General features: G+C 39.8%; 2 protein-coding genes across 2 annotated transcripts in view; one reads left to right on the forward strand and one right to left on the reverse strand.

Moving 5' to 3' along the window:
- Positions 1-24,802, reverse strand: part of LOC113645368 (titin-like) — a 1,056,738-nt gene that overhangs the window by 1,010,490 nt on the left and 21,446 nt on the right. The gene's annotated exons all lie outside the window — the stretch shown is intronic.
- Positions 20,422-23,847, forward strand: LOC125141098. The gene is made up of 3 exons (XM_047812858.1): positions 20,422-20,561; positions 21,713-21,828; positions 22,795-23,847. The coding sequence occupies exons 2-3, from the start codon at positions 21,721-21,723 to the stop codon at positions 23,845-23,847; spliced, it is 1,161 nt and encodes a 386-aa protein (XP_047668814.1). The 5' UTR covers positions 20,422-20,561; positions 21,713-21,720.

A 24,802-nucleotide genomic window follows, 5' to 3' on the forward strand; every position in this document is an offset into this window, starting at 1 on the left:
ACGTGATTTTGTTATAAGCTTTAATTTATTAATAACGTAACACGCACGTGCCCAGTTTCGTGCCGCTTCCAACATACACGTGGTATAATTCTTCGTCAGTGAATTACAACACATACCAACATCACTACTGACCCCTACTGGTCATTATTAGTTAGAACACAACATGACATTCTTCCTCCCTTAACTTGAAAACTTCCACTTAAATTATTTTCAACATATACATTTATGGGAATGTCGTATAACAACCTCAACATAACTTATTGCAATATCTCAACCTCTTGTTATGAAATGTTTTTTTTCTTCTTCTCTATCATTTCACAAAGTCTTTAAGATATTCTGGTGCTTTCCTTTCTCTTGCTGAACGCCTCACACAACCTGTTGAACTCTCAGGCTGCTTTGTCTCTCCAGTACCAACCAGCTCTGGTAAAAACGAGGTTTTGCCTCACTGGATACATATATCTTTGCCTTTTAGTGTTCCCAGTTCCTCATTGAAAACTTTCCCATGTGCCTTCAAAATGTCCTGAACCTCTCAGAACTACTTTCTATGTTGTTGATGTTCTCCCAGCTGCTATATCTTTATTAGCCGCTTGTATAGCCTGTGCTTTTCTCAACGCCGTCTCAAACGTCAGACCATCCTCTGCTAATAATCTCCTCTGTATGCTACTGTATCATCGTTGACTCCGCACACTAACCGGTCTCTTAGCATGACAGTGAGTGTGTCACCAAAGTTACAGTCCTGCGCTAGCTTCCTGAGCTCAAAATGGCACGTTTTTTTTTCTGGTTCATCAACATCATTTGCCATGAAGAAATTATTCAATATCTCGCAATATTCCTCCCATGACTGCGACGTACTATCGAATGGGGCCATGGATCCTACCATGCCAGCCATCTTATCGTACAGTCAACTCACGTGGTCACTTCTTCAGGATTTGTGGATAAAACCAAGTCTAGACAGATTGCTGAACTGTGGCATTGCATAGCAGAAGATGCACTTAAAATTTATAACTCACTTGAGACTGAATACGAGGATTCACAAATTATCAGAGGTCCTCGTGGCATTTCAGAAATACTGTGCTCCTCGAAAGAATACTGTCTTTGAGTCACATCAGTTTTGGGCCCACACATTCTCAGAGCACGCAGGCATAGACAAGTTTGTTACGGAGCCAAGAAACAAAGCGCGCACATGCAAATTTGGAGAAACTTAAGATCTCATGAAACAAGACAAAATAATGTTCAGCAAAACTGACACTAGGCTTCATAGACGACTATTGTCCATATCAGACCTCACACTTCTAAAAGCCACTGACATATGCAGAGCGAATGAAATCACAAAAGCACAAGTCATAGCAATGGCAGTAACAATCATAAAAAGAGGTCACAGCCTGCACAGAGATCAAGCGAAGTGTCAGGGTTAACAACTGCAAAATCCTACAAAAGGACAAGCAAACGTTCGGGGCAGATGCGGACGCATTCACATGCCAAGACGGTGCCCTGGCTATAATGAAGTTTGTAAAAAATGCGGCAAAAACAACCGTTTTGGAAATATGTGCAAAATTGAAAGTGAACACACTTGTCTTAGACACTGAAAAAAACAGGAGTGGACACGCTGTTTATAGGTTCAGTTGTTCAGCCAAACAACCCTGAAACAGGCTTTCATGCAGATTTGTGTGTAGCAGGCACAACTATAGGCTTCAAGATAGACACAGGTGCTAAAGCGAATGTTATTACAAAGAAAATCATCGATCGGCTACAGATTCCTGTAAGCATACATGACACAAAAACAATGCTGATATCATATGGAGGTGCTTGCATCATACCAGAAGGTGTTGTTAAACTACTTGTGTAGAAAAAATCACTGAAATGATGTTCTTTGTGACCACAGCATCTGACATACCTAGCCCTGCAGAGCATGCAGTTGGATCTCAGAAGAAAAGTTGAGACTCTCACACCTACACCACCCACTACAGAAACTGAGCTCTTTCGCCGCTATGCGTCAGTATTTCAAGGCCTAAGCTAATTTCTTGGATTGCATCACATTCACACTGACCCTAAAATCCCTCCAGTATTACATGGTTGCAGGAAAATTCCTTATGCTGTCCATGATAGACTTCAAGGCACACTGGATGACTTGCGAAAAAAAGGGGTGTGATAAGTAAAGTTTCTAATCCAACAGCATGGGTGAGCAGTCTGTGCATTACAGAAAAGAAAAATGGCACACAGAGTCTGCTTAGACCCTAGAGACTTAAGGCCATACTCCGACAGCACTACAATATACAGACTATAGAGGAAGGTGCAAGCTAGCTGGAACGAAAATGTTCACTATACTCGTTGAGAAGGATGTATATTGGCAGGATAAACTCAACAAGAAGTCAGCTGACCTATGTACTTTCAGCACACCATGGGGTAGATATCGTTTTCACTGGATGCCTTTTGGCATGAAGTCAGCAAGCGAGGTATTTCAGCGTCTGAACTCAGATAGCTTTGGCAACATTGAAGGTCTTTTCATGGTGGCTGATGACATGATCATAGAAGCATCCTCTAAAACAGAGCATGATGTCATCCTACAAATAATAATAATAATAATAATAATAATAATAATAATAATAATAATAATAATAATAATAACTTTATTTTTATATAGCACTATTAAAGTAGCTTCTCAAGGCACTTTACATAAAAAGCAAATATGAATACAACACACACAAAGTAAAACAAGTAAGACATACATATATACACCCAAACACACAAAAATAGTCAAGAAAAGGCTACCCTAAAAAAATTACCGCAGCCGTGTCTGTGGGACTACCAATAGTCCTGCTTGTGAGGAGCTTAAGTAATGCTTGGGTGTGTATAAAGTTAAAAGTGCAGACTGATACTGGGGGCAAGACCATGCAGTGCCTATGTAAGCATGAGGAAATCTACTCGGAACCTGACCGGAAGCCAGTGCAAGGACTTGAGAACTGGTGTAATATGCTCATTTTGCCTGACTCCAGTCAAGATCCTAGCAGCTGAATTTTGCACACATTGCAGTTTATTAAGTGTGGATTTAGGAACCCCAGCCAGAAGCACATGGCAATAGTCAATGCCGGAGAACACAAAAGTATGAATACTTTTCATACCTTTCAGTCACTGAACGGGATAACATACAGTTATCCAGGGGGAAGTCTAGCGATATTTCTGAGAGGAAAATTTAGTTCTTTACAGTGTGCCGAACTTGAGGGTCAAAAGACAAACTTGAATCAAAGATTACTCCTAGATTTTTTTTATTTGATTTGTAATACCAGAACAGAGCCATCTGCATTTAGAAACAGTGAGCCAGCTTTGCGAAGCTGGCGAGGGCAATAAGCAAGACCTCTGTCTCATCAGCGTTGAGGCACAAAAAAAATTGAGACATCCATGTTTTTATCTCAGCAATACAGTGTGTTAAAGAAGAAAGGTCCAAATTTTGATTAGGCTTAGAGTGAATATAAATCTGAGTGACGTCTGCATAAAAGTGATAATTAAGCCCAAGTGATCTTAAAAGCAATCCAAGTGGAAATATGTAAATGCTAAAAACTAAGGGGTTAAGATAGAACCTTGAGGAACACCCATACAGACAAAACCAGTCACAGACTAGAATCCACTCATACATACAAACTGTTGATCAGAAAGGTACGATCTAAACCAAGTTAAAACAGTCCCAGAAACACCAAAAAGTCCCTCAAAAAGATGTTTCCAGACGCTCAAAAAGTGATGGACAGAGCAGTAAGCCTAAATGTAAAATCCAACAAAGACAAGCTGCAGTACATGGTCAATACATGGCCATGCAGTACATGGTCAGTACATGGACCTACCTTGGCCACGTAATCACATCAGACAAAGTGAAGCCTGACGTGTCACAAGTGTCAGCAATATTGCAATTTCCTCCACCAGATAACAGAAAAATGCTGCTAGGTATGACGCACTACTTGTCACAATACATCCCCAGTGAAGCTACCCTTACTGCACCGCTCAGACTGTTGCTAAGGAAATATATAGCCTGGAAATGGCATCCTGAACAACTGTCAGCGCTTGAAAAACTGAAAACAACCATAGCAAAAGCACCTGTTCTCAGATATTTTGACCCAAACGAGCCCATAGATGTACAGGCAGATGCCTCGGAAGATGGCTTGGGAGCATTTCTAATCCAAAAACGGCAACCAATAGCATACTGTATGCATCAAGAGCGCTATCTGTGGCTGAAAAGAACTTCGTCCAGATAGAAAAAGAACTACTGGCAATAGTGTTTGCTCTAAGAAGTTTCACCAGTATGTTATGTTTATGGTGTGCCCATCAGAGTCCAATCGGATCATAAACCACTTGAAGCGATATTCTCTAAACCCATACAGTAGGTCTTCAAAGACAACTTCAAAGAATGCTGCTCCAACTTCACATGTATGACATTAACATTGTCTACACTCCAGACTACCAAATGCTCATTGCAGACACACTGTCCAGAGCATACCTTTAGTCAGACGAGCCTAGACCTTGGTGAAGAGAAAATCACCTATGTAGTGACTGGAGAATTACTGAGTGGTAACATCATGCACTTGATTCAGCAAGAAACACAGTCAGATGCTGAGCTTACACTATTACAGCAGCTACATGAACAAGGATGGTCAGACAGGAAGAAAAAGTCCCGCCAGCTGCTCAACCTTACTGGCAAATCAGACACACCATTAGCACAGACGATGGAATTCTTCTGAAAGATGATCGGATCATCATCCCTCGTGCACTATGCACCGAAATGTTAAAAAGTCTACACATTGCACATCAGGGAATACAACGGTCTCTAGCACATGCCAGATCATGCTTTTACTTGCCTGGACTGACTGAAGCTGTGCGTCACTTGGTAGAATCTTGTAGATCCTGTCAAGAGAATCTTCCAGAAAACCAAAAAGAACCACTTATGCCACATTCGGTCCCAGACACACCCTGGCAGAACTTAGCTGCTGATGTTTTTGAGTTTCAAGGCCGTTCATTTCTTCTGATTGTAGGCTATTTCTCTAAATTTCTTTAAAGTCCTTACAAATCATCAAGCTAACTTATAGCGCAATTCAAGGCAGCATTTGCAAGACATGGAGTACCTGAGATCCTGATTGCAGATCACGAACCTTTGTCAGTACTGAAATGGCTAAATTTGCTCATGAACGGGTTTCACCATCAAACATTCCAGCCCAAACTACCCTCAATCAAGCAGTATAGCCGAATGAGCCATAATGACTGTTAAATCCATGCTGAAAGCAGCGGCTCAAAAAGGCACTGATCCTAATCTTGCCTTACTGACCCTTCCGCAGGAACAGACATCACCTTAGACGTGGCAGATCAGCCAAACATGATCCACTCCCTGACTGGTCCATAAACACTAACGACTATGAGTACAATGAGACGATCCCAGAACCAACACAACTGAGCTATCGCAAGGCATAACCAACCATATCCAAGGTTCTGAATGTACAAGAGCTGGGAGAATCATTAGACAACCTGCACAGTTTAAAGATTATGTACTTTATTGAGAAAGCTAGATGCCTGTTTACATCACACATTCATAGCAAATTTTTACTTGTTCACATGATATTCACAGCACAATGCCTTTGTTTCGTGTCTAATTATATGTTCAAAGATGAAGGGGGATGTAGTATATGCTGTGAATGGTTTATTTCAGGTCACCCCCAGAGTTTCTGTGTAGTTGGTATGGTCCTGATGTGTGTATGTATATACTGTATGGCTGTAACTGGATGAGGAAGAGAAGTGTGCACGTGTAAGTAAAGCAAAGTCAACATGAGGTTGCATGTGTCAAGTCTTTATGTTAATAAAGACACAGCATTGAGTGTCAGCAACAGAATGAGAAACTAAAGGAAAATGATAGAAATAACTGAGTGAGTAAAATCTGATTCGACTTTTAACACATTAAAAAAACAAAAATTACATAGGTTTCTGAGTGAATTCTTAAAAAAAAAAAAAGGACAATCAGCTTCCTGTGATTTTACTGTCTGTCTTTAAAGCATCTTTTGACTCTGCTGCTTTACCTCCAACAGTACAAAAAGCAACCGACCTATCTCTCGACCTATCTCTTTCTTGAATGTAGATATTACGTAATTGGCCAAGATTTTTGCCATACACTAGAATCTATATTACCCTCTATTCAGTGTTGTAACTTAACAAAGTAAAATTTTCTTTTACTCCGTTATATTTCCACTAAGCATCTTCGTTACTCGTTACTACAAAATAAAATCAAAAGAAATGTGTGTGACTGCAATAAGGGAGGTTTGGCGAATCACTGCTCATAAATTGTATTACGCAGCTCCGCATGCTCTACTGAGATGCACAGGTACGCGCAGCGTGCACGCGCAGTCAGAACTGGAGGCGTTTATCTATAACGTTAATCGGCTGAAACGGACGGCTTGGACACACTGTTCATAGAGAATGCACATATACATGAACAGATTTGATTCAAGACTGGCATCATTACATCATGCATAAAATTTTGGTGTCCATTTTTGCCATTTAATAATACCCTAACTTTTGGCTTACTATTTAGTCATATAATATATAATATAAAACTCTCTCTGAGAGCTAAAACCCCTAAAGATAAAATCCTAGAACCGCCCCTGGTCTTATGCCTACCGAAAATCACTGAAATTTTACTTTTTACTTTTACTTTAAATACTTAAGTACATTAAATATCAGAAAATGACTTTTGATACTTAAGTACAGTAAATATCAGATACTTTAAGACATTTACTTGAGTAGTATTCTAAAAGGTGACTTTCACTTCTACCAAAGTTTTTTTCTAGTATGATACTTGTACTTTTACTCAAGTATTGCTTTCTACTACTTTATACAACACTGCCTCTATTATATTTGATGACCAAACAGGATCCCACCTCTCCTGATACCCCAGAGGTATTAACATCACTTGATCCTGAAAAAGCATTTCATTGGGTGGACTGTATGGAATAAAAACACTGTCAATAATAATCGTACGTAATTCAAAGCATTTGTGTGTAAATTTTAATTTTGCGGAGTTGGATCCCAAAATTTATGGCCACGACAGTTTACAGATACGAGATTTTGTGTGTTTGTTCAAATACAACTCCAAAATGTACGACTATGACAGTTTACACACACAACGCTTGTTTTCACAACACCTCTTTTTCACACACGAAAACGGTCTGTGAAACAACTGTCAAAAATACGTCATCACGTTCACAGGCATTACTATCCGAGGGAAGATGAATCGATTCCACGAAGTGCGCATGCGCCCCGCCCTCTTTTAAACCACTGGCGCCGAAATGGCGGATCCGCAGCCAAGTGCTCACTCATCGTCAGTGTTGTATAAAGTAGTAGAAAGCAATACATGAGTAAAAGTACAAGTATCGTACTAGAAAAAGACTTTCGTAGAAGTGAAAGTCACCTTTTAGAATATTACTCAAGTAATAGTCTTAAAGTATCTGATATTTACTGTACTTAAGTATCAAAAGTCATTTTCTGATATTTAATGTACTTAAGTCTTTAAAGTAAAAGTAAAAAGTAAAATTTCAGTGATTTTCGGTAGGAATAAGAGCAGGGGCGGTTCTAGGGTTTCATCTTTAGGGGTTTTAGCTCTCAGAGAGAATTTAAAACAAGAAGAGTTTTATATTATATATTATATGACTACATAGTAAGCCAAAAGTTATATTATTAAATGGCAAAAGTGGACACCAAAATTTTATGCATGATGTAATGATGCCAGTCTTGAATCAAATCAGTTCATGTATATGTGCATTCTCTACAAACAGTGTGTCCAATGAATGCAGTCATTAATAAACTAATATTCACAAAGACCATATCAATAAATGTTATTTTTATTTAGTATTGTATGGATTGTTTGTATTTATTTTTTGTTTGTGCTACAACTCTGGTAATAAGAATAATGAAATTTCACTGCTTTTGGTCGCTGTATTTGCAGCTTTCTGATTAACGTTATACATTAACGCCTCCAGCTCTGACTGCGCGTGCACACTGCGCGTACCTGTGCTTCTCCGTACAGCGTGCGGAGCGTAATACAATCTAGGAGCAGTGATTCGCCAAACCTCCCTTATTACAGTCACACACATTTCTTCTGATTTTATTTTGTAGTAACGAAGATGCTTAGTGGAAATATAGCGCAGTAAAAGTATACATTTTATCTAGGAAATGTAGTGGAGTAAAAGTGAAAGTTGACATAAATTTAAATTGCGAAGTAAAGTACAGACACGTGAAATTTCTACTTAAGTACAGTAACAAAGTATTTTTACTCCGTTACATTACAACACTGCTTATCGTCTCAGGTAAGTTGGTTTTTCCTTCCAAATTCGGACATGTTTAAGGGTTAGTTATCACTAATAACAGAGAGGAGTAATATTACAGAGATAGGTTAACTATAGTAAGTAAGATTAGCTCTCAGAGTAAGGTTACAATAGGTCCTTAAAGAATACAGCTGTTTCGGAGGTCATCGGTGAGGTCTGTAGCGTGATGAGATAGGCCTACATAAAAGAATTAGCAATTTTAAGTGTTAACTTACTAACAGCTGTGTACATGCACTGGAATACACAGGTGTCAAACACAGAGGACAGAAGGAGACAGACACGTATGCAGGATAGCTTCAAATGAAAGGGGTTTAATTAATAATGAATACAAAGACAAAAAGACGATAACTGAAACAATACAAATGACGACACTTAACAACGACTAGACATGACAAAGGGGTAAACGTACAGTAACTAATGATTCCGCGCTGCACTCGGCAACGCAGCTCACTTAAATATAAAAGACACGATGACATAATAAGGAGCAGGTGTGGAGACAGGGAGGGGCAGACGAAGGCAGGGCAGACACGTGACGAGGAAGATAAACAAAAAGGCACGTGGCCAAAAGTCCGAGCTGAGTCCTGACAACAGGTCATGCAATATGTGTTCACTGCTTAAGTGTTAAAGTCATATTTTATTGTTTATCAGGTTCCATTAGGTGACATCTTGCACTCAGCCCAGAATCTGGTGTCGATGTTGACCAACACCTTAAGTGTTGGACAACAGAAAATGGGGACCAGTCCAATATCAGTGGACAGTCAGCACAAGAAAGAAGGTCCAAGTCAGAAGGGCAGTCAGTGCAGCAGGAAATGGCTAGGTGTGAGGTGTGTGTGTATCGTTTATGTAGGCCTATCTCATCACGCTACAGACCTCACTGATGACCTCCTAAACAGCTGTATTCTTTAAGCACCTAATGTAACCTTACTCTGAGAGCTAATCTTACTTACTATAGTTAACCTATCTCTGTAATATTACTCCTCTCTGTTATTAGTGATAACTAACCCTTAAACATGTCCGAATTTGGAAGGAAAAACCAACTTACCCGAGACGATGAGTGAGCGCTTGGCTGCTGAGCCGCCATTTCGGCGCCAGTGGTTTAAAAGAGGGCGGGGCGCATGCGCACTTCGTGGAATCGATTCATCTTCCCTCGGATAGTAATGCCTGTGAACGTGATGACGTATTTTTGACAGTTGTTTCGCAGACCGTTTTCGTGTGTGAAAAAGAGGTGTTGTGAAAACAAGCGTTGTGTGTGTAAACTGTCATAGTCGTACATTTTGGAGTTGTATTTGAACAAACACACAAAATCTCGTATCTGTAAACTGTCGTGGCCGTAAATTTTGGGATCCAACTCCGCAAAATAAAAATTTACACACAAATGCTTTGAATTACATACAATTATTATTGACAGTGTTTTTATTCCATAGGACTGGGGTTATCTCTTTTATACTCTGTAGCAGTTCGAATTTGGCCCAAGGTTCAGATCCTGAATTAAAGTTCTTTAGTCCTCTCCTTCAGCAGCTACTCATGCAAATAGCAATTGGTCACCTTTCATTTCTCTACGCTGCAGATACTCAGCTGTCCGTTATCACCTCTTTTGTTTGTGGTGGTGAATGAACCATTGGCAGCTGCAATATGAGGTGAGACTGCTATATCAAAGATGTACAAAGAGGGCTCTCTGAACATTTTTGAATGTGTATATGTTTCTGTATCTGTCAGACCACTTACTCAGTATTTCAAAAGTTTACATTTATGGCATATGCTCTTATGCACATACATATTTATTACGTATACATTATTTATACGTATTTATTATGTAAAAATACATTTAATTGATTAAGGTTATTTAATTTTAGCAGAACAACAAACTTAAAAACTGACATTAAAACTGTTCAATTAGGTAGACCATTTGCATTATTATTACCTCAACAACTCTTTTACTGACTGAGTGACTTACTAAATGACTAAATGAATGAATGAACGAATGAATGACGACTGTCCAATGGCCGTATACTAACAACAGTGCCACCTGCTGGTCAGAATGGGAACTGTTCCTTTTAACAGCTCGACAAATGAGCTAAAAAAACAGCGCATAGCGGAATGAACGTGTAAAATAAACGCTAACTGACATACGGGTTTATTGCACTTGTAAATCTTGTACTTTATTTGCGGTGTAAAACGTTTTCAGTGCTCAAAAGAACAGGGACTTTTGACAGTACATGAGGGGCTTAAGCCCCCGAAGCCCCACCCGCACAACACCACTTTGTCACATCAGAAAGGTTCATTACATTCCATTGGTTTCAGTTTAACATTACATGTGTCACTTGTTATTAAAATCATTTTCCATAAAAAAGGTTAATAAGCGAAAAGTACATAAATCACCTGTTTGTGTACGGAGGATGAGTTCAGTCAGCACTAAAGGTAGAGAGAGAAACAGACATTAGTTAAGGTTCATTTAGAGCTAAAACACTTGTTGGTGTGCAGTTATTATGATGATAATAAAATAATGAACAGCAGTGTGGTGTGATGTGGGGTGATGTGGCCCACTATGAAGGAGGTTTACTGTAGATTATTGTATTAATTCTTGTACTGTTTGATTCCTGTTTGCTTAAACCACAAACAGATACTGTATATTAAATACAGCATCCAGTCTGTTCTGTTGTTAAACCCAGTGCCATGGCTATTAATATAAATATCATTCATTTAGAAACCGACACTTGATTTCCTCTTTGCTTGCCACAGTCTCCTCCCACATTGTACATCTACAAGATTAACTTTCTTCTCTTTACAGAGTGCAGAAAAGATCTCCAAAGAAATGTAGAATAAAGTACACATTTTAAAATCCTAAACAAATACAGTGTATGAATGTATAACAGCAGTTAAAATAATCAGCTGTAATGTTCTGCACATGTGAGAGACACCAGGATGTAATTACTGAAAACAGTGTTTGTTTAATGACTATTTAATATTTTACAAATAAAATCACTTTGCTCAAAGCTAAACATACCACAAAAAGCTGAATTTAATTTTACACTAAATTAAATATCAGACCTTAGCTATAGACAAATTAAATAATCACACAGAAGATGAAATTAGGTTTGTTCAAACAATCATTTGGTTAAAACAAAACTTAATTCACCACTAATGAAAACTCACAGTAAACATTTACTCACAGAACATCACACAGAGTGACCGGAGCTCCATCCTGGCCAACTGATGACTGACTTACTGACAGAGCCACAAGTGCCTCAACACTTCCTGTACCCTTAAACACTTCACACTTCACACTTCAGAGAGAGAGAGAGAGAGAGAGAGAGAGAGAGAGAGAGAGAGAGAGAGAGAAAGAATTCAAAATGTAAATTCATGCTCTTGAGTCAAGACCATTATTAAGGTTCATTATTTGCAACACATTATTACAAATAAAATATACAGTATTAACTCATAATGTGCATAGTAATAGACCATGAAGAATCTCTCCACATAGCTAAATACAGATGAGTCCAAAAATGTTGAAAGAGGAAGTGCACAGAGTAGAGAGAGAGAGAGAGAGAGAGAGAGAGAGAGAGAGAGAGAGAGAGAGAGAGAGAGAGAGAGAGCTGTTGTGGTTTCTATACAAGGGACTAAAAAGTCTTGGGTTTGATAACATTAATAACAGCAAATAAGTAAGTCAGGGCTCTCAAGTTTTGAAGGCAGGCAAGCGTGACACCTCAAAACCCCCCCACAATAATGGGGGAGTTGTTGTGTTTGGTAAGGATCACTGACCGCAGTTTAACCAAATACAAAGTATTTGTTTCATTTATATTTATTAATTTGTGAGTGTGAGTGTGTGTGTGTGAGAGAGAGAGAGAGAGAGAGAGAGAGAGAGAGAGAGAGAGAGAGATGTCTTTATTTATGTGTTATTTATGTGTTATTGTTATGTGTTTATTGTAAGTGTTTGTTGCCTTTTTGGACTCCTTTATCGTTTGTAATGTTGCTCCCATTTAAAACAGTTTGGCTCAAGCCCAGCCATTTTTAGGGTCATGGTTGAGGACAATGTCCCGTCCAGAGACAAGCTGTTTTGTGTTTTTGTTCAAACCGACCATCAAAAATACCCTCTCTAATGAATATGATTTTTTTTTTTCATTGGTTGTTGCATTAACTCTTACCCAGATAGTGCTATTTTCTTATTGGATATTGTGTAGCCTCTTATTTTTTGATTGGCTGATAAGTGTCAGGTTTGACTAAGAACTGAGACGCGCTTGATTCCTGCCCGGTTCCATAGAGACAGCGGTGCGGACTGATACATTTTAGCCACTGCGGCTTATTAAATATATGATAAATAGTCAAAAAGTTTTTCTGCGTGAGAAATACAATGTGTGGTGGGAGAGCGTGAGAAAAGACGGAAGTGCGTGACTGTCACTCTCAATGTGTGACACTTGACTGCCCTGATGTAAGTGAACAGAAAAAATCTGATGATCTAATATTTGATTGCATCAGTATGTGGACTTTGCAACAAGAGGGGAAAACATGCTGTTTCTTGTTTACACAAACATTCCTGGCACGTATCGTGCAGAGCCCCGCCCCCACCTCGGCTACTTAGACCACATCTCTGTTATGCTAATTTCAGCATACAGACCACGTGTCAGATGCACTAAACTGGTTCTGAAGCAGTTGAAATCCTGGCCAGCAGGAGCCATCTCTGCTCTGCAGGACTGCTTTGAGTGCACTGAGATGTCTTCACTGACATCTTCAACATTTCCCTGAGCAGCACTGTTTTTCCTACGTGCATCAAGACAACCACCATCGTTCCCGTCCCAAAGACGTTTACAGTGTCATGCCTCAATGACTATCGTAACTAACGAACTCACACCCATTGTATTGAAGTGCTTCAAGAAGCTTATCATGAGGCACATCAAGACCCAGTTACCAACCTCACTGTAGCCCCTACAGTTTGCGTAGTCAACAACTTGTCTCTGAATGTTGATAAAACCACTCTCTGCTGTACATTGAGAGATCATCGGTAGATATTGTAAAAAACACCCAATTTCTTGGTGTTCATCTAGCGGAGAGCTTCACATGATCACACAATACCTGCTCCATCACAAAGAAAGCACAGCAGTGTCTCGACTTCTTACAAAGCCTGAGTAAAGCCCATCTCCCTCCACCCATCCAGACTCTGTTCTACAGAGGGACCATTGAGAGCATTTTGAGCACCTGCATAACTGTCTGGTTTGGGAACTCAGATCTCAAGACCCTGCAGCGGATAGTGAGGACAGCTGAGAAAATCATTGGAGTCTCTCTTCCCTCTATCATGGACATTTACACCATACAGTAAATGTACGCTACATTCGAAAAGCCAACCGCATTGTGGATGACCCCACACACCCCTCACACACACTCTTCACCGTCCTGCTGTCTGTAACAAAGCATTCGGGTCCTCACAATCAGACTGTGGAACGGTTTCTTTCCAAAAGCCAGCAGACTCCTCAATAACTGAACTGTGCTGAGCACAACACACACACATGCACAATACACTGTATGGACTGCAATGACTTCCAATATACATGCATGTCTACAGCACCACCATACAGTATAAAACTGCTTACATGCTGTTTTACACACTCTTTTTGCTCTTTGCACATGCTGTCTTCCACATTTCAGTTGATTGCTGTTTTGCACTAAACATTACCTCATGTAACTGCTGCTATAATACTAATGTTCATTCCAGTATTTCTGCACACACAGTATTGATTGGACATACAGTACTGGTCGGCACTGTTTTTGTGTAACGTTTTTCTGAAACATCTTATGTTTTTGGTTTGCACTGTTATTTTTTGTCCTGCACTGTCTTTTTGTCTTGTCTTGCTCTATTTGCACCAGGTTGCACAGATGCACTCCATGTAGCTAGGACTACCTACTTAAGTCTGTCATGATTCAGCTCAGACTTTGGCCACGTGTAGTTTTGTTTATGTTTCTCGTCAAGTGTCTGCCCTGCCTTTGTCTGCTCCTTCCTGTCACCACACCTGCTAGTCATTGTGTCATGATTGTCTTGTATATTTAATTGTGCCGCGTTGCCTTGTGCAGCGTGGAATCTACTGTTGTCCTGTCTTGTCTTCAGTCTGTGTCATGTTTCAGGTTCCCTTTGTTATTAAACCCTGTTTTGTTTTGCTATCCTGCGTCTGGGTTCGCTTCCTGCCCCGCGTCATGACAGAAGATTCCGCCACACCAGGACCCATTAGGATAGCAGCTTGGACCGGCTGATTGTGGGAGCTTTTTTGTTTTGGTTTTTTTTTTGTTTTTTTTCCCCCTGGACTTCGCGGGTTTGGTGACATTGGTCCGCATTTTTTCGGTGAGGGACACCGCTCCGCGTCCGGTTTCTCCGCGGGGGGCGCTGCCTCACTTCCGGGTTGCGGGCCATGTCACCAGCCCGAGTTTTGTTTTGTTTTTTCGGTGCCTTGTGACATCGCCCCGCATTTGTCCGGTGGGGGGCGTCGCTTCACATTTTGTTCCCGTGGAGGGCGTCGCCCCACTTCCTGTTCGTGGGGGGTGTTGCAGGCCCGTATTTTTTGGATTTTCTGTTCTGTGGAGGATGGAGATATATATATATATATATATATATATATATATATATATATATATATATTTTCTTCTTCCCCGCCCTCCCTCCATTCCTGTTCCTGGTTCCTGAGGGGTGGGACTGGCAGTGGTGCATCAGGAGTTATGCGCGGCCCTTCAGCTCGGCTGTGGACGTCGCTCGGCCCTTCAGCTCGGCTGTAGACGTCGCTCGGCCCTTCAGCTCGGCTGTAGACGTCGCTCGGCCCTTCAGCTCGGCTGTGGATGTCGCTCGGCCCTTCAGCTCGGCTGTGGACGTCGCTCGGCCCTTCTGCTCGGCTGTGGACGTTGTTCGGCCCCTCTGCTCGGCTGTGGAAGTCGCTCGGCCCCCGCTGGCTGCGCCGCCGTGTGCCTTGCTCCCCCCACCTGCCTTCGCCGTGTGCCTTGCCCCCCCCACCTGCCTACGTTTCTCGTCACGTGTCTGCCCCGCCTTCGTCTGCTCCTTCCTGTCACCACACCTGCTCCTGATTGTGTCATGATTGTCTTGTATATTTAATTGTGCTGCGTTGCCTTGTGCAGCGTTGAATCTACTGTTGTCCTGTCTTGTCTTCAGTCTGTGTCATGTTTCGTGTTCACTTTGTTATTAAACCCTGTTTTGTTTTGCTATCCTGCGTCTGGGTCCGCTTCCTGCCCCGCGTCATGACAAAGTCCTTATCCTTGTCTTTGTTTTATGTAGCACCATGGTCCTGGAGAAATGTTGTTTCATTTCATTGTGTATTGCAACAGCAATATATGGTTGAATTGACAATAACAGCTTCTTGACTTCACTTGGCAAATACCACAGAAAATAGCAGTAGTAAGAAAAAGCATTTTTTGCATTTTAATTTGAAGTTTGGCTTTACTGAGAATGTGAATGACAGCACTTCCACATTTCTCACAGGTTAAAACCACACTGCTCATCTCGAACAGAAACCAAACCACAATAATGTTTCATACTTTAAGGGCCTCACTAGACCCTTTTCACAGGGGTTTCACATTTCACCGTTTCCTAGATTTAACTCAACATAACTCAATAATTTTGTCTCATTCATTCATTCATTTTCTACCGCTGTATCCGAACTACCTCGGGTCACGGGGAGCCTGTGCCTATCTCAGGCGTCATCGGGCATCAAGGCAGGATACACCCTGGACGGAGTGCCAACCCATCGCAGGGCACACACACACACACACACACACACTCTCATTCACTCACGCAATCACACACTACGGACAATTTTCCAGAGATGCCAATCAACCTACCATGCATGTCTTTGGACCGGGGGAGGAAACCGGAGTACCCGGAGGAAACCCCCGAGGCACGGGGAGAACATGCAAACTCCGCACACACAAGGCGGAGGCGGGAATCGAACCCCGACCCTGGAGGTGTGAGGCGAACGTGCTACCCACTAAGCCACCGTGCCCCAATAATTTTGTCTAAAGTTTTTAATTTTATGTGATTATGTGATTTGAACGGCAGAGTCATTTATAAAAAGACATCATATTCATATTCATCATATTCAGAGTCATTTATAAAAAGTTCATAATTTAGTGTCTGCACATCTGAGCTCAACTGTACTGTGTGTCCTAGTGGCTCTGCTCGGTACTGCAAGTAAAAGTTGAGGTTTGAGCTTGTCTCTAGACGTGACACTGTCCTCAATCATGACCCTAAAAATGGCTGGGCTTGAGCCGAACTGTTTTAAATGGGAGCAACATTACAAATGATAAAGGAGTCTAAAAAGGCAAAAAACACTTAACAACAATTAACAACACCAATCATAATCTCTCTCTCTCTCTCTCTCGCTCACACACACACACACACACACACACACACACACACACACACACACACACACACACACACACACACACTTAACAACACACACAAATTAATAAATGGAAATTAAACAGATACTTTGTATTTGGTTAAATTGTGGTCAGTGATCCTTACCAAACACAACAACTCCCCATTATTGTTTTTTCTTTGATGTCACGCTTGCCTGTCTTCAAAACTTGAGAGCCCTGGTTTCTTCCTTTCTCTCAATTACCCAGCAGTCAGAAGGGAGAAACCATCGAGATGTTTTAGTGCGCTATATGCATTTTTTGTCCCATTATACATTCATATGAAAACTCAAGATTAATGAGAGTGAGACAAAGGGCTAAGTTTAATTCAAGACTACTCCAACAATCAGAAATGGTCAACCTGGACCCCCTCAGTACAACATACTACATGATACTACATTACTCATTGATTGTCTGTTGGAATAATTTGGCAAAGAATAGCTGAATGCTTTGGAATCAGCAGGAGGACACTGTACAGGCAAGAGGACACTGTACAGGCAGGAGGACACTGTACAGGCATAGACAGCAACTTGAAATTGGACCACTGGTCTTTACAAGAATGTCTGATGAGGACATGAAAGAGATTATCAGCAAAACCCTTCAAACCACTCCAAACGCAGGTGAAAGGTATGTATTAGGAGGCCTAAGATCATGCCACAGTAGAATACAATGCTGGTGTGTGAGACACTGCCTGCAATAGCTTCACTCAGTTGGACGTGAATTCATCAAATAAAAAGGTTGAGTATAGTGCATAAAAATCAGTCCAGGAAATCACTAAAACAGTAAGTTAATTAACCATGGCTGCAAATCTTTTTGTAACTGTTGACAATTTTTCTCCACATAGGCATAAACTGGTGAGGTGGAGAATGGTCTTTCTTGTTTGTGTGGATGGCTTTAGTTGGACCATCATATATTTGCAGTGCCTCAATAACAACAGGGCCTCAAGTGTGTTGGAATTGGCCTTCCCCTAAGAATACACCACATAGGGGTTGCCCGGTATATGCTGGATAGAATGGGGATAATAGATGCAGTGCCATTACTGGACACAGTGTCCACAATCAGAGGATAGAACCATTGAGGGCAGAAATGAACAGAGTTGTATCATTCCACTTCATTAACCCTATTTACCTTCAAGAACTATGAGGGCACATTGAACTCCGAACTCAGTGGAACAACCACAGATTATCTACACAGGGAGGACAGACCCCTCTCCAACTATGGCAGAGAGGGGTTCTTAAAGGTGCTGGAGCTGGTAACTTAGCAATTGACAATATTTTTACAGAAAATGAGACCTTGGGATTTAATGAAGATAGTATGATTGTAGGCTTGCGAGGTTATTATAGTGTGTGTGAGAGGATGATTGTATGAGAGGATGATTTAGCTCAACCTTTACAACACACATTTTCGGTCTTAGCTGGAGTCGTTTGCCTTTAGACAACTCCTGCTCTATGTCTGAAAAATTATAGAAACAAAATAAGAAACAAAACTATATATCACTCATTTGTTTATATTATGCAGTGAAAGAGTTACGATAAAACTGCTACTGCTTAAGTTACATACCTTGAAGCATTAGTATTTGTGCCCTGAAGAAGTCTTGCTTCCATCGTACCCAATAAACCTGAGTTTGGTCAAACATGTTAAAGTCCATAATTTCGCTAGTTGAAACAACTGCTGTGCAGCCATCATCCAGGTACCTCGTGTATGCAATCATTCTGATTTCCAGTGATCAGCAGATTCGTCATGTAGAAGCGGAAGCTTTTTATTTACCCCAAAACAAAATCCTAATTACGGTGGCAAAAACATGATGATCTGGAACACCTGCACTTATACTAATTTCGATAAACACCGTAAGGTATATAATGTAGTCGAAAACATTGTGAGATTTATTTTTGGAAAGTGCAGGAACTACGTTTACCTCTGTGAACATAGTAGCTTTAAAGGTTGCATAGCAACACTGATGCTGGGTAATATCTCCACATTACCGCCAACTTAAATACAGCTTAAATGAGACAAATGGATTATATATATATATATATCTATATATAGATATATATATATATATATATATATATATATTCAATTCAATATATATATATATACACATCTTTCAAAAACCATCATTCTGTATGATTTATATGCTGCTTCCCTCATGGAGCCCGGGAAGTCAACATTTGTTGGTATTACTATATTTCATTTGTGGAGACACTTTAATCCCTAACGAACGATTTTTAAATGTTTTTATTCTTTGTTATTCAAAGCCTTTTGAGCTTTGTTATTTCAGATCTTTATTCAAAAGAGGGAGCAAAATAAATAACACACTTATAATTACATATATTCCAATATATTGTGTTTTAATCTTATATTAATGTGTTACATAGAAACATACACAAGCAAAAATAAAGGTTGTTCCCATAAAGCTCATTCCAGAAAGATCATACTGGTTAACCGGCTACACCAGCCCCGTTTTGCTTGATAACACCATGACTATGCTTGCCACCCAGCTATACCAGCACTATACCAGCACTATACCAGCACTGACCAGCATTATTACCAGCATGAACCAATAAAAACCAGCCTGGACCAGCATGGAATTCATGCTGGTTTATACCGGATATTTCAGCTGGGTATTCTGACTGTATTCACATGTTTATATGTTCAGTGTTGTGCAGAATCACTTAACAGAAATTCTCTAACTCACCAATAACAGTTAGTGAGAGTTCATTACTGTAGTCTGTGTAGAAGACTCGTTTTTCTCTTCCAGCTCTGCACTTGTAATGAATTCTGTCATAGACAATATCTGAGCTGATGTTGTAGGAGTCTGATGTAGTCCCAGTCTTAGTCTCAGTCCAATGGCTCTGTGTGTATTCATACCAGTAAAACCTCCATCCAGCAAATGGTGGTGTTAGTCTACAGTACAGAGTCACTGAGTTTCCTCTCAGTACATCTCCTTTAAGGCTTGATGTGAGTTCAGGTTTAGGTTTTTCTGTTAGAAATGAAACAGTTCAGGATGTGAAGTAGTCTTTACATTTCTGTGATGAAGCTAAACAACTTGTTTATTATTGTTTTAGTTCTGTTTAATTTGGATAAAAAAAAAATAAAGACAAAATGCAAATCTACACATGACCTATTTACTGTTGGATTCTGATTCCCCATGTACGATGAAACATGAATGAAGTCATGTCATTTCTATCAAACACTTTTACTGAATTTACTTCAATAAATTTTATGATTTATTATATTTACACATTTACAAATCTTATACTGTTGTGAGTTCAGTTTTAGGTTTTTCTGTTAGAGAAGAAACACAGTTCAGTAATGTAATCTTTACTGTACGGAAGCGTATTGCATTCACTTGAGAAAAAAAAATCTACTCTGTTTTTCTGAATTAACGACTTAATTATCTCATAATTCTGAGATAATTTTTCATGAATAAAATTTTTTTGCTCTGTTTTTCTGAATTAACGACTTAATTATCTCAAAATTATGAGATAAATTTTTCATGAATAAAAAAAAATCTACTCTGTTTTTCTGAATTAACGACTTAATTATCTCAGAATTATGAGATAATTTTTCATGAATAAAAATTTTTTGCTTTGTTTTTCTGAATTAACGACTTAATTATCTCAAAATTATGAGATAATTTTTCATGAATAAAAAAAATTTGCTCTGTTTTTCTGAATTAGAGATCCCTCAAAATCCTGCGAGAAGCTCTCACCTGCACGAAGTAACGTCAGGCCACAGTTGCTGATGCTAATCAGCCTGACCCTCCAACAACAACAGTGCCAGGCCTACATGGGTTCAGTGCAGGTAATAGCTAAGTTATTATAGTTAGGCTACATGTTAATGCCAAATGATGTCAGCTAACTGTTCGCGTTACGACATGTAAAACGAGGTTATAATAGCTGTTTATAAACGTATGTTAACGATAATGTTACGGGCATAGTTTTTACTAACTACGTTAACTTAAGTTACGTACATCAACTGCAGTTGATAGGCTAACTTATGTAACGTTAAGCTAATATTTACCATTAGTCAGCAAAAGGAACCTTAACTTTTAAGGTCGAGGGGATAATAACGTGTGATTTTTTACGAGGAACATTATGTTAACCACTTTTCTTTCAGTTTGTTGGCTAAGATAAGTAAACCATGCTATTTGCTGTAACTTTAGTGCTTAATCTGTAAATCAAGAGGTCCTCGAACACAGCGAGCTCGGCTGCTGTCAGGGGAGTGAAAAAGTCACGTCAGAAATCCCCAGGGCATGCAGCACGTTCGACGTTGCGACATTACATAACAGTAAACAAACATTCAGAACTTTGCCAGTTTCAAAGCCAGCAGGGATACTATTCCGATTAAGTTTTGCACGGACGTTTAGTATAGTGTTCAGCGTGCTACACCAATAATAATGTTGAATATATTCTGACATTGCTTCGGTTTCTTTAGTTGTGCCCTCTCTTTTGGTTTGTCACTATGCATATGTGTCCTGTAATTGTTTTATTTGTTGATATGTTTCTAAACTGTGTACTTGATGCATTTAATAATTTAGTAACAAAGCTAGCATTTTGAAGCTTTCCGAAACAAGTTATATATTTTTCAGAAACTAGATTGTGCAGTGATCACGGATAAATGAGTACATATAGCCTGTGTCTCAACACTATTGACCTTCTTGAGTCTAGCCTTCTCTACGTTTTGAGTAATGTTACTGTTTAAGATGGGCACATTCAAATGCTTAAGACAGTTGTCTTAGTGATAAGAAGTGATAAGAAAGGCCTATAGTTGCCTACCTATACAGCTGATGCATGAAACATCAATTTTTAGCAAGGTTATCACACTCTTGGCCAAAATACATTTTTGAGATATTTAAAGCAATTATACTTTTGAGGGTACAGTCCTAAATCTGTTTATATTTATGGTGCAACACATATTTACATAAATGCTGCCTTTTTCCAACATTTGTTCAGGGCCAGCTATGGCTACGTCTTCAAATACCCCTCTCCCACAAGATGATGGTCTGTGGATGTTTCTTCAGAGCCGAGGGATTCCTGAGAAAAATATTCAGAAAATGCAGCAAGATCATGTAGGTGACAGCACATTCATTCCTGCGATATATTAATTTTAATTGTTTTACATTTTGCTGAATCTGCAGATTATACAAGTAATCATAACCCTATCACATTTAGTGCCAGTGCTTCTGATTTCTTTTTTATGCCAAGCACACCTGTCTCTCCCAACAATGTATTCATTTCTTCCCTATTCTAGTCCTGTAAAATAAGGTTTATAGGTATCTTTAGGAGTCAATTCACACTATATTTTGGTCTCTACCCTACATAAACAAGTAACAGTAGTTGTGCAGTAGCATCACCATTATACATTCAGGCAAAGTGCTGACTTGTATGTTTGAAATTATAAATAAATGCACAAAATAAATATCGTGCCCTTACAATTACTGCTGTCCATTATGTTGTGATTTGATATTGTTTTAAAAGGATGGAGTAATGTTTAGATGCCAGCACAGGCCTTGGTTGGGAGCTGAAGTATGGAATCAATATGGAATAGCAATATTATGGAGTACATAAAAGCAGTAATATAAGGGAGACACAGCATTTGTGGATGGGCGAATTCTGTGTGTGTTCCAGAGGTGAACAACATCCTGCTTCTGTCAATGTGCTTTTCTTGTAATTGAGGCAAATAGTTATGTAATTAAAGAGGAATACATGAAAGTAATCAGTCCCCTGACTAACTTTGATGTCAAGGATTTTCACTGTTAATACACTTTATTTTCAGCATCATTATGTCACTCAAACTTCATTGTTATGGTTACAACCATTTTTTAGACAGCTGTTTTTGTGTTAAATTACTTAATATTTTAGCTCCTTTTTATTCCCATGCGAAAAGAGAAACAAGCAAGTGAAGAAAAATAGAAATAAATTGCTGATTTGTAGCTACTGCTAAGAAATTAATTTTCACTCATATGGAAAAATAGCCATCTCTTAGATTTAAGATAACCAATATATCTTACTGTATTGTTTTGTTTTTATTACAGATTGACAGCTCGGTAGTTGGAGAAATAGATGATGCCACTATGACTGCTTACATTCCAGCATATGGTGATAGGATTGCTACAAGGCGTTTCTGTATGGAAAAACAGAGAAAGGGTGGTGATGATCTAAAAAGACAGTCCTTATTTGAAAAACTTAGAAGAAAGTTGGGCACATTGACAAGCAATAAAGACACAGATCAAGATTTTGAGGAGAAGCATTCTATGCAGCCAACAAAGATACATCTGAGAAATAACAAAAGGGCCGTGAAGATGACAAGGAAAATAGAACTAGGATGGATACACGACAAGAAACAAGTGAGAAAACGCAATGGTGGAGGAACCAGAGTTCTTGATATTTCCAAGAAAGCCACAAAAACAGAGATTCTATCACAAGCTAAAAAGCTATTTTTCCCCAATGAGAAATCGAGAAAGGGAAAGTGGGAAGAGTTTAGTCACAATATTGTTGACTTTCAGGAAGCATACCTTGATGAGGGTGTTAGTGTGGGAGAGCTCTATGAGACACATAAATTGGGGATTTTAAGATTTTACTTGTTCACAGAGCACCAGACAAATGAAGATGAAGTGTTCACAGAGATGACAGAAGGAACTGATGAACATCCAGATGCAGTGAGGCAAAATGAGCGACAGAAAAACACAACAGAAGATAATGAGCAGCTGACACAAAAAACACATGACAGTGAACAGCAGACACATACTGTAGAAGATGTTGTCTCTACTGCTGTAGAGATTGTTGATCTTACATCTTTGTGTGATACATCAGAGGTCATTTTTGGCCCTTTGCAAGGTGGACCATTTTTAGAAGATCTTGATGACACAATCTTACATGAGCCTATAGAAGAGGCACAGATACACATCAACACCTACAGTTCAACTCCTGTCCATTCTGACACAGTGCCTGCTGGCCCCTTAAGTCCTACTTATGAACCTTTGCATGTGACGGTGAAACTCCACAGAGTCAATCTCTTGGAGGAACTGATTACCCAATTCAAGGATGAAGTGATTGTCCTACTCTGTGAAATACAGCTTCATTCATGAAATGGGGGCAGATGCTGTTGGCGTGTCCAGGGATGTATATGCTGCCTTCTGGACAGAGTTTTTAGACTGTGCAGCAGAGGGTGCAGATGTGAGAGTACCATCACTATCCCCAAAATGGCAAGAAGAAGAATGGAAATCTGTTGGTAGGATAATGGTCAAGGGATTAAAGGAACATGGATATTTTCCTTCTCGGCTGGCTCAAGCCTTTACAGCAGCAATCACATTTGGTGAACACACTGTCTCACCTGATTTATTGTTTGACTCACTAATGTTGTATCTTAGTCAGTCTGAGCGCGATCTCTTGTCCACTGCTTTGCAAGACACCCTTGATGGTGATGATAAAGATGAGCTTCTTGATCTTATGGATCGCATGGGAGTAAGAACAGTACCAACACAAGAGAACTTGAAAGCTGTGCTTCTCCAAGTGGCCCACAAGCAAATAATCCAGCAACCAAAATATGCACTGGATAACATTGCAGCAGTCGCAGGACCAACTCTCAGGGAGTTCTTCCCCAGTGTGCTGGATATGCAGAAGATGTATGAGAATCTTAAACCATCAACCCGGAAGGTTTTAAAGTTGATCACGGCCTCTCCAGCTACTCCAGCAGAGAACCAAAGTTTGCAATTTTTACATCAGTACATCAGGGGATTGGATGAGATAGGCCTCCGGAAGATGTTGAGATTCATGACAGGGTCTGATGTCATCTGCGTTAAAGACATTCAAGTCATATTCACCCCTTTGGAAGGTTTATCAAGGCGGCCTATTGCACATACTTGTGGCCCAACTTTAGAGCTGCCATCAACTTACAACAGCTATCCTGACCTCCGAGCTGAAATGGAGGCTATACTGTCTAGCAACTTCTATGCAATGGACATTGCATAGAAGTGTCTCACTCACTCACATGTACACACTCTTCCCTTTTGCCCAGGTATACAGTAGCCTTATCAGTGCCAT

This window comes from Tachysurus fulvidraco, chromosome 1 (assembly GCF_022655615.1).
Source record: "Tachysurus fulvidraco isolate hzauxx_2018 chromosome 1, HZAU_PFXX_2.0, whole genome shotgun sequence".
Taxonomy (NCBI): Eukaryota; Metazoa; Chordata; class Actinopteri; order Siluriformes; family Bagridae; genus Tachysurus; species Tachysurus fulvidraco.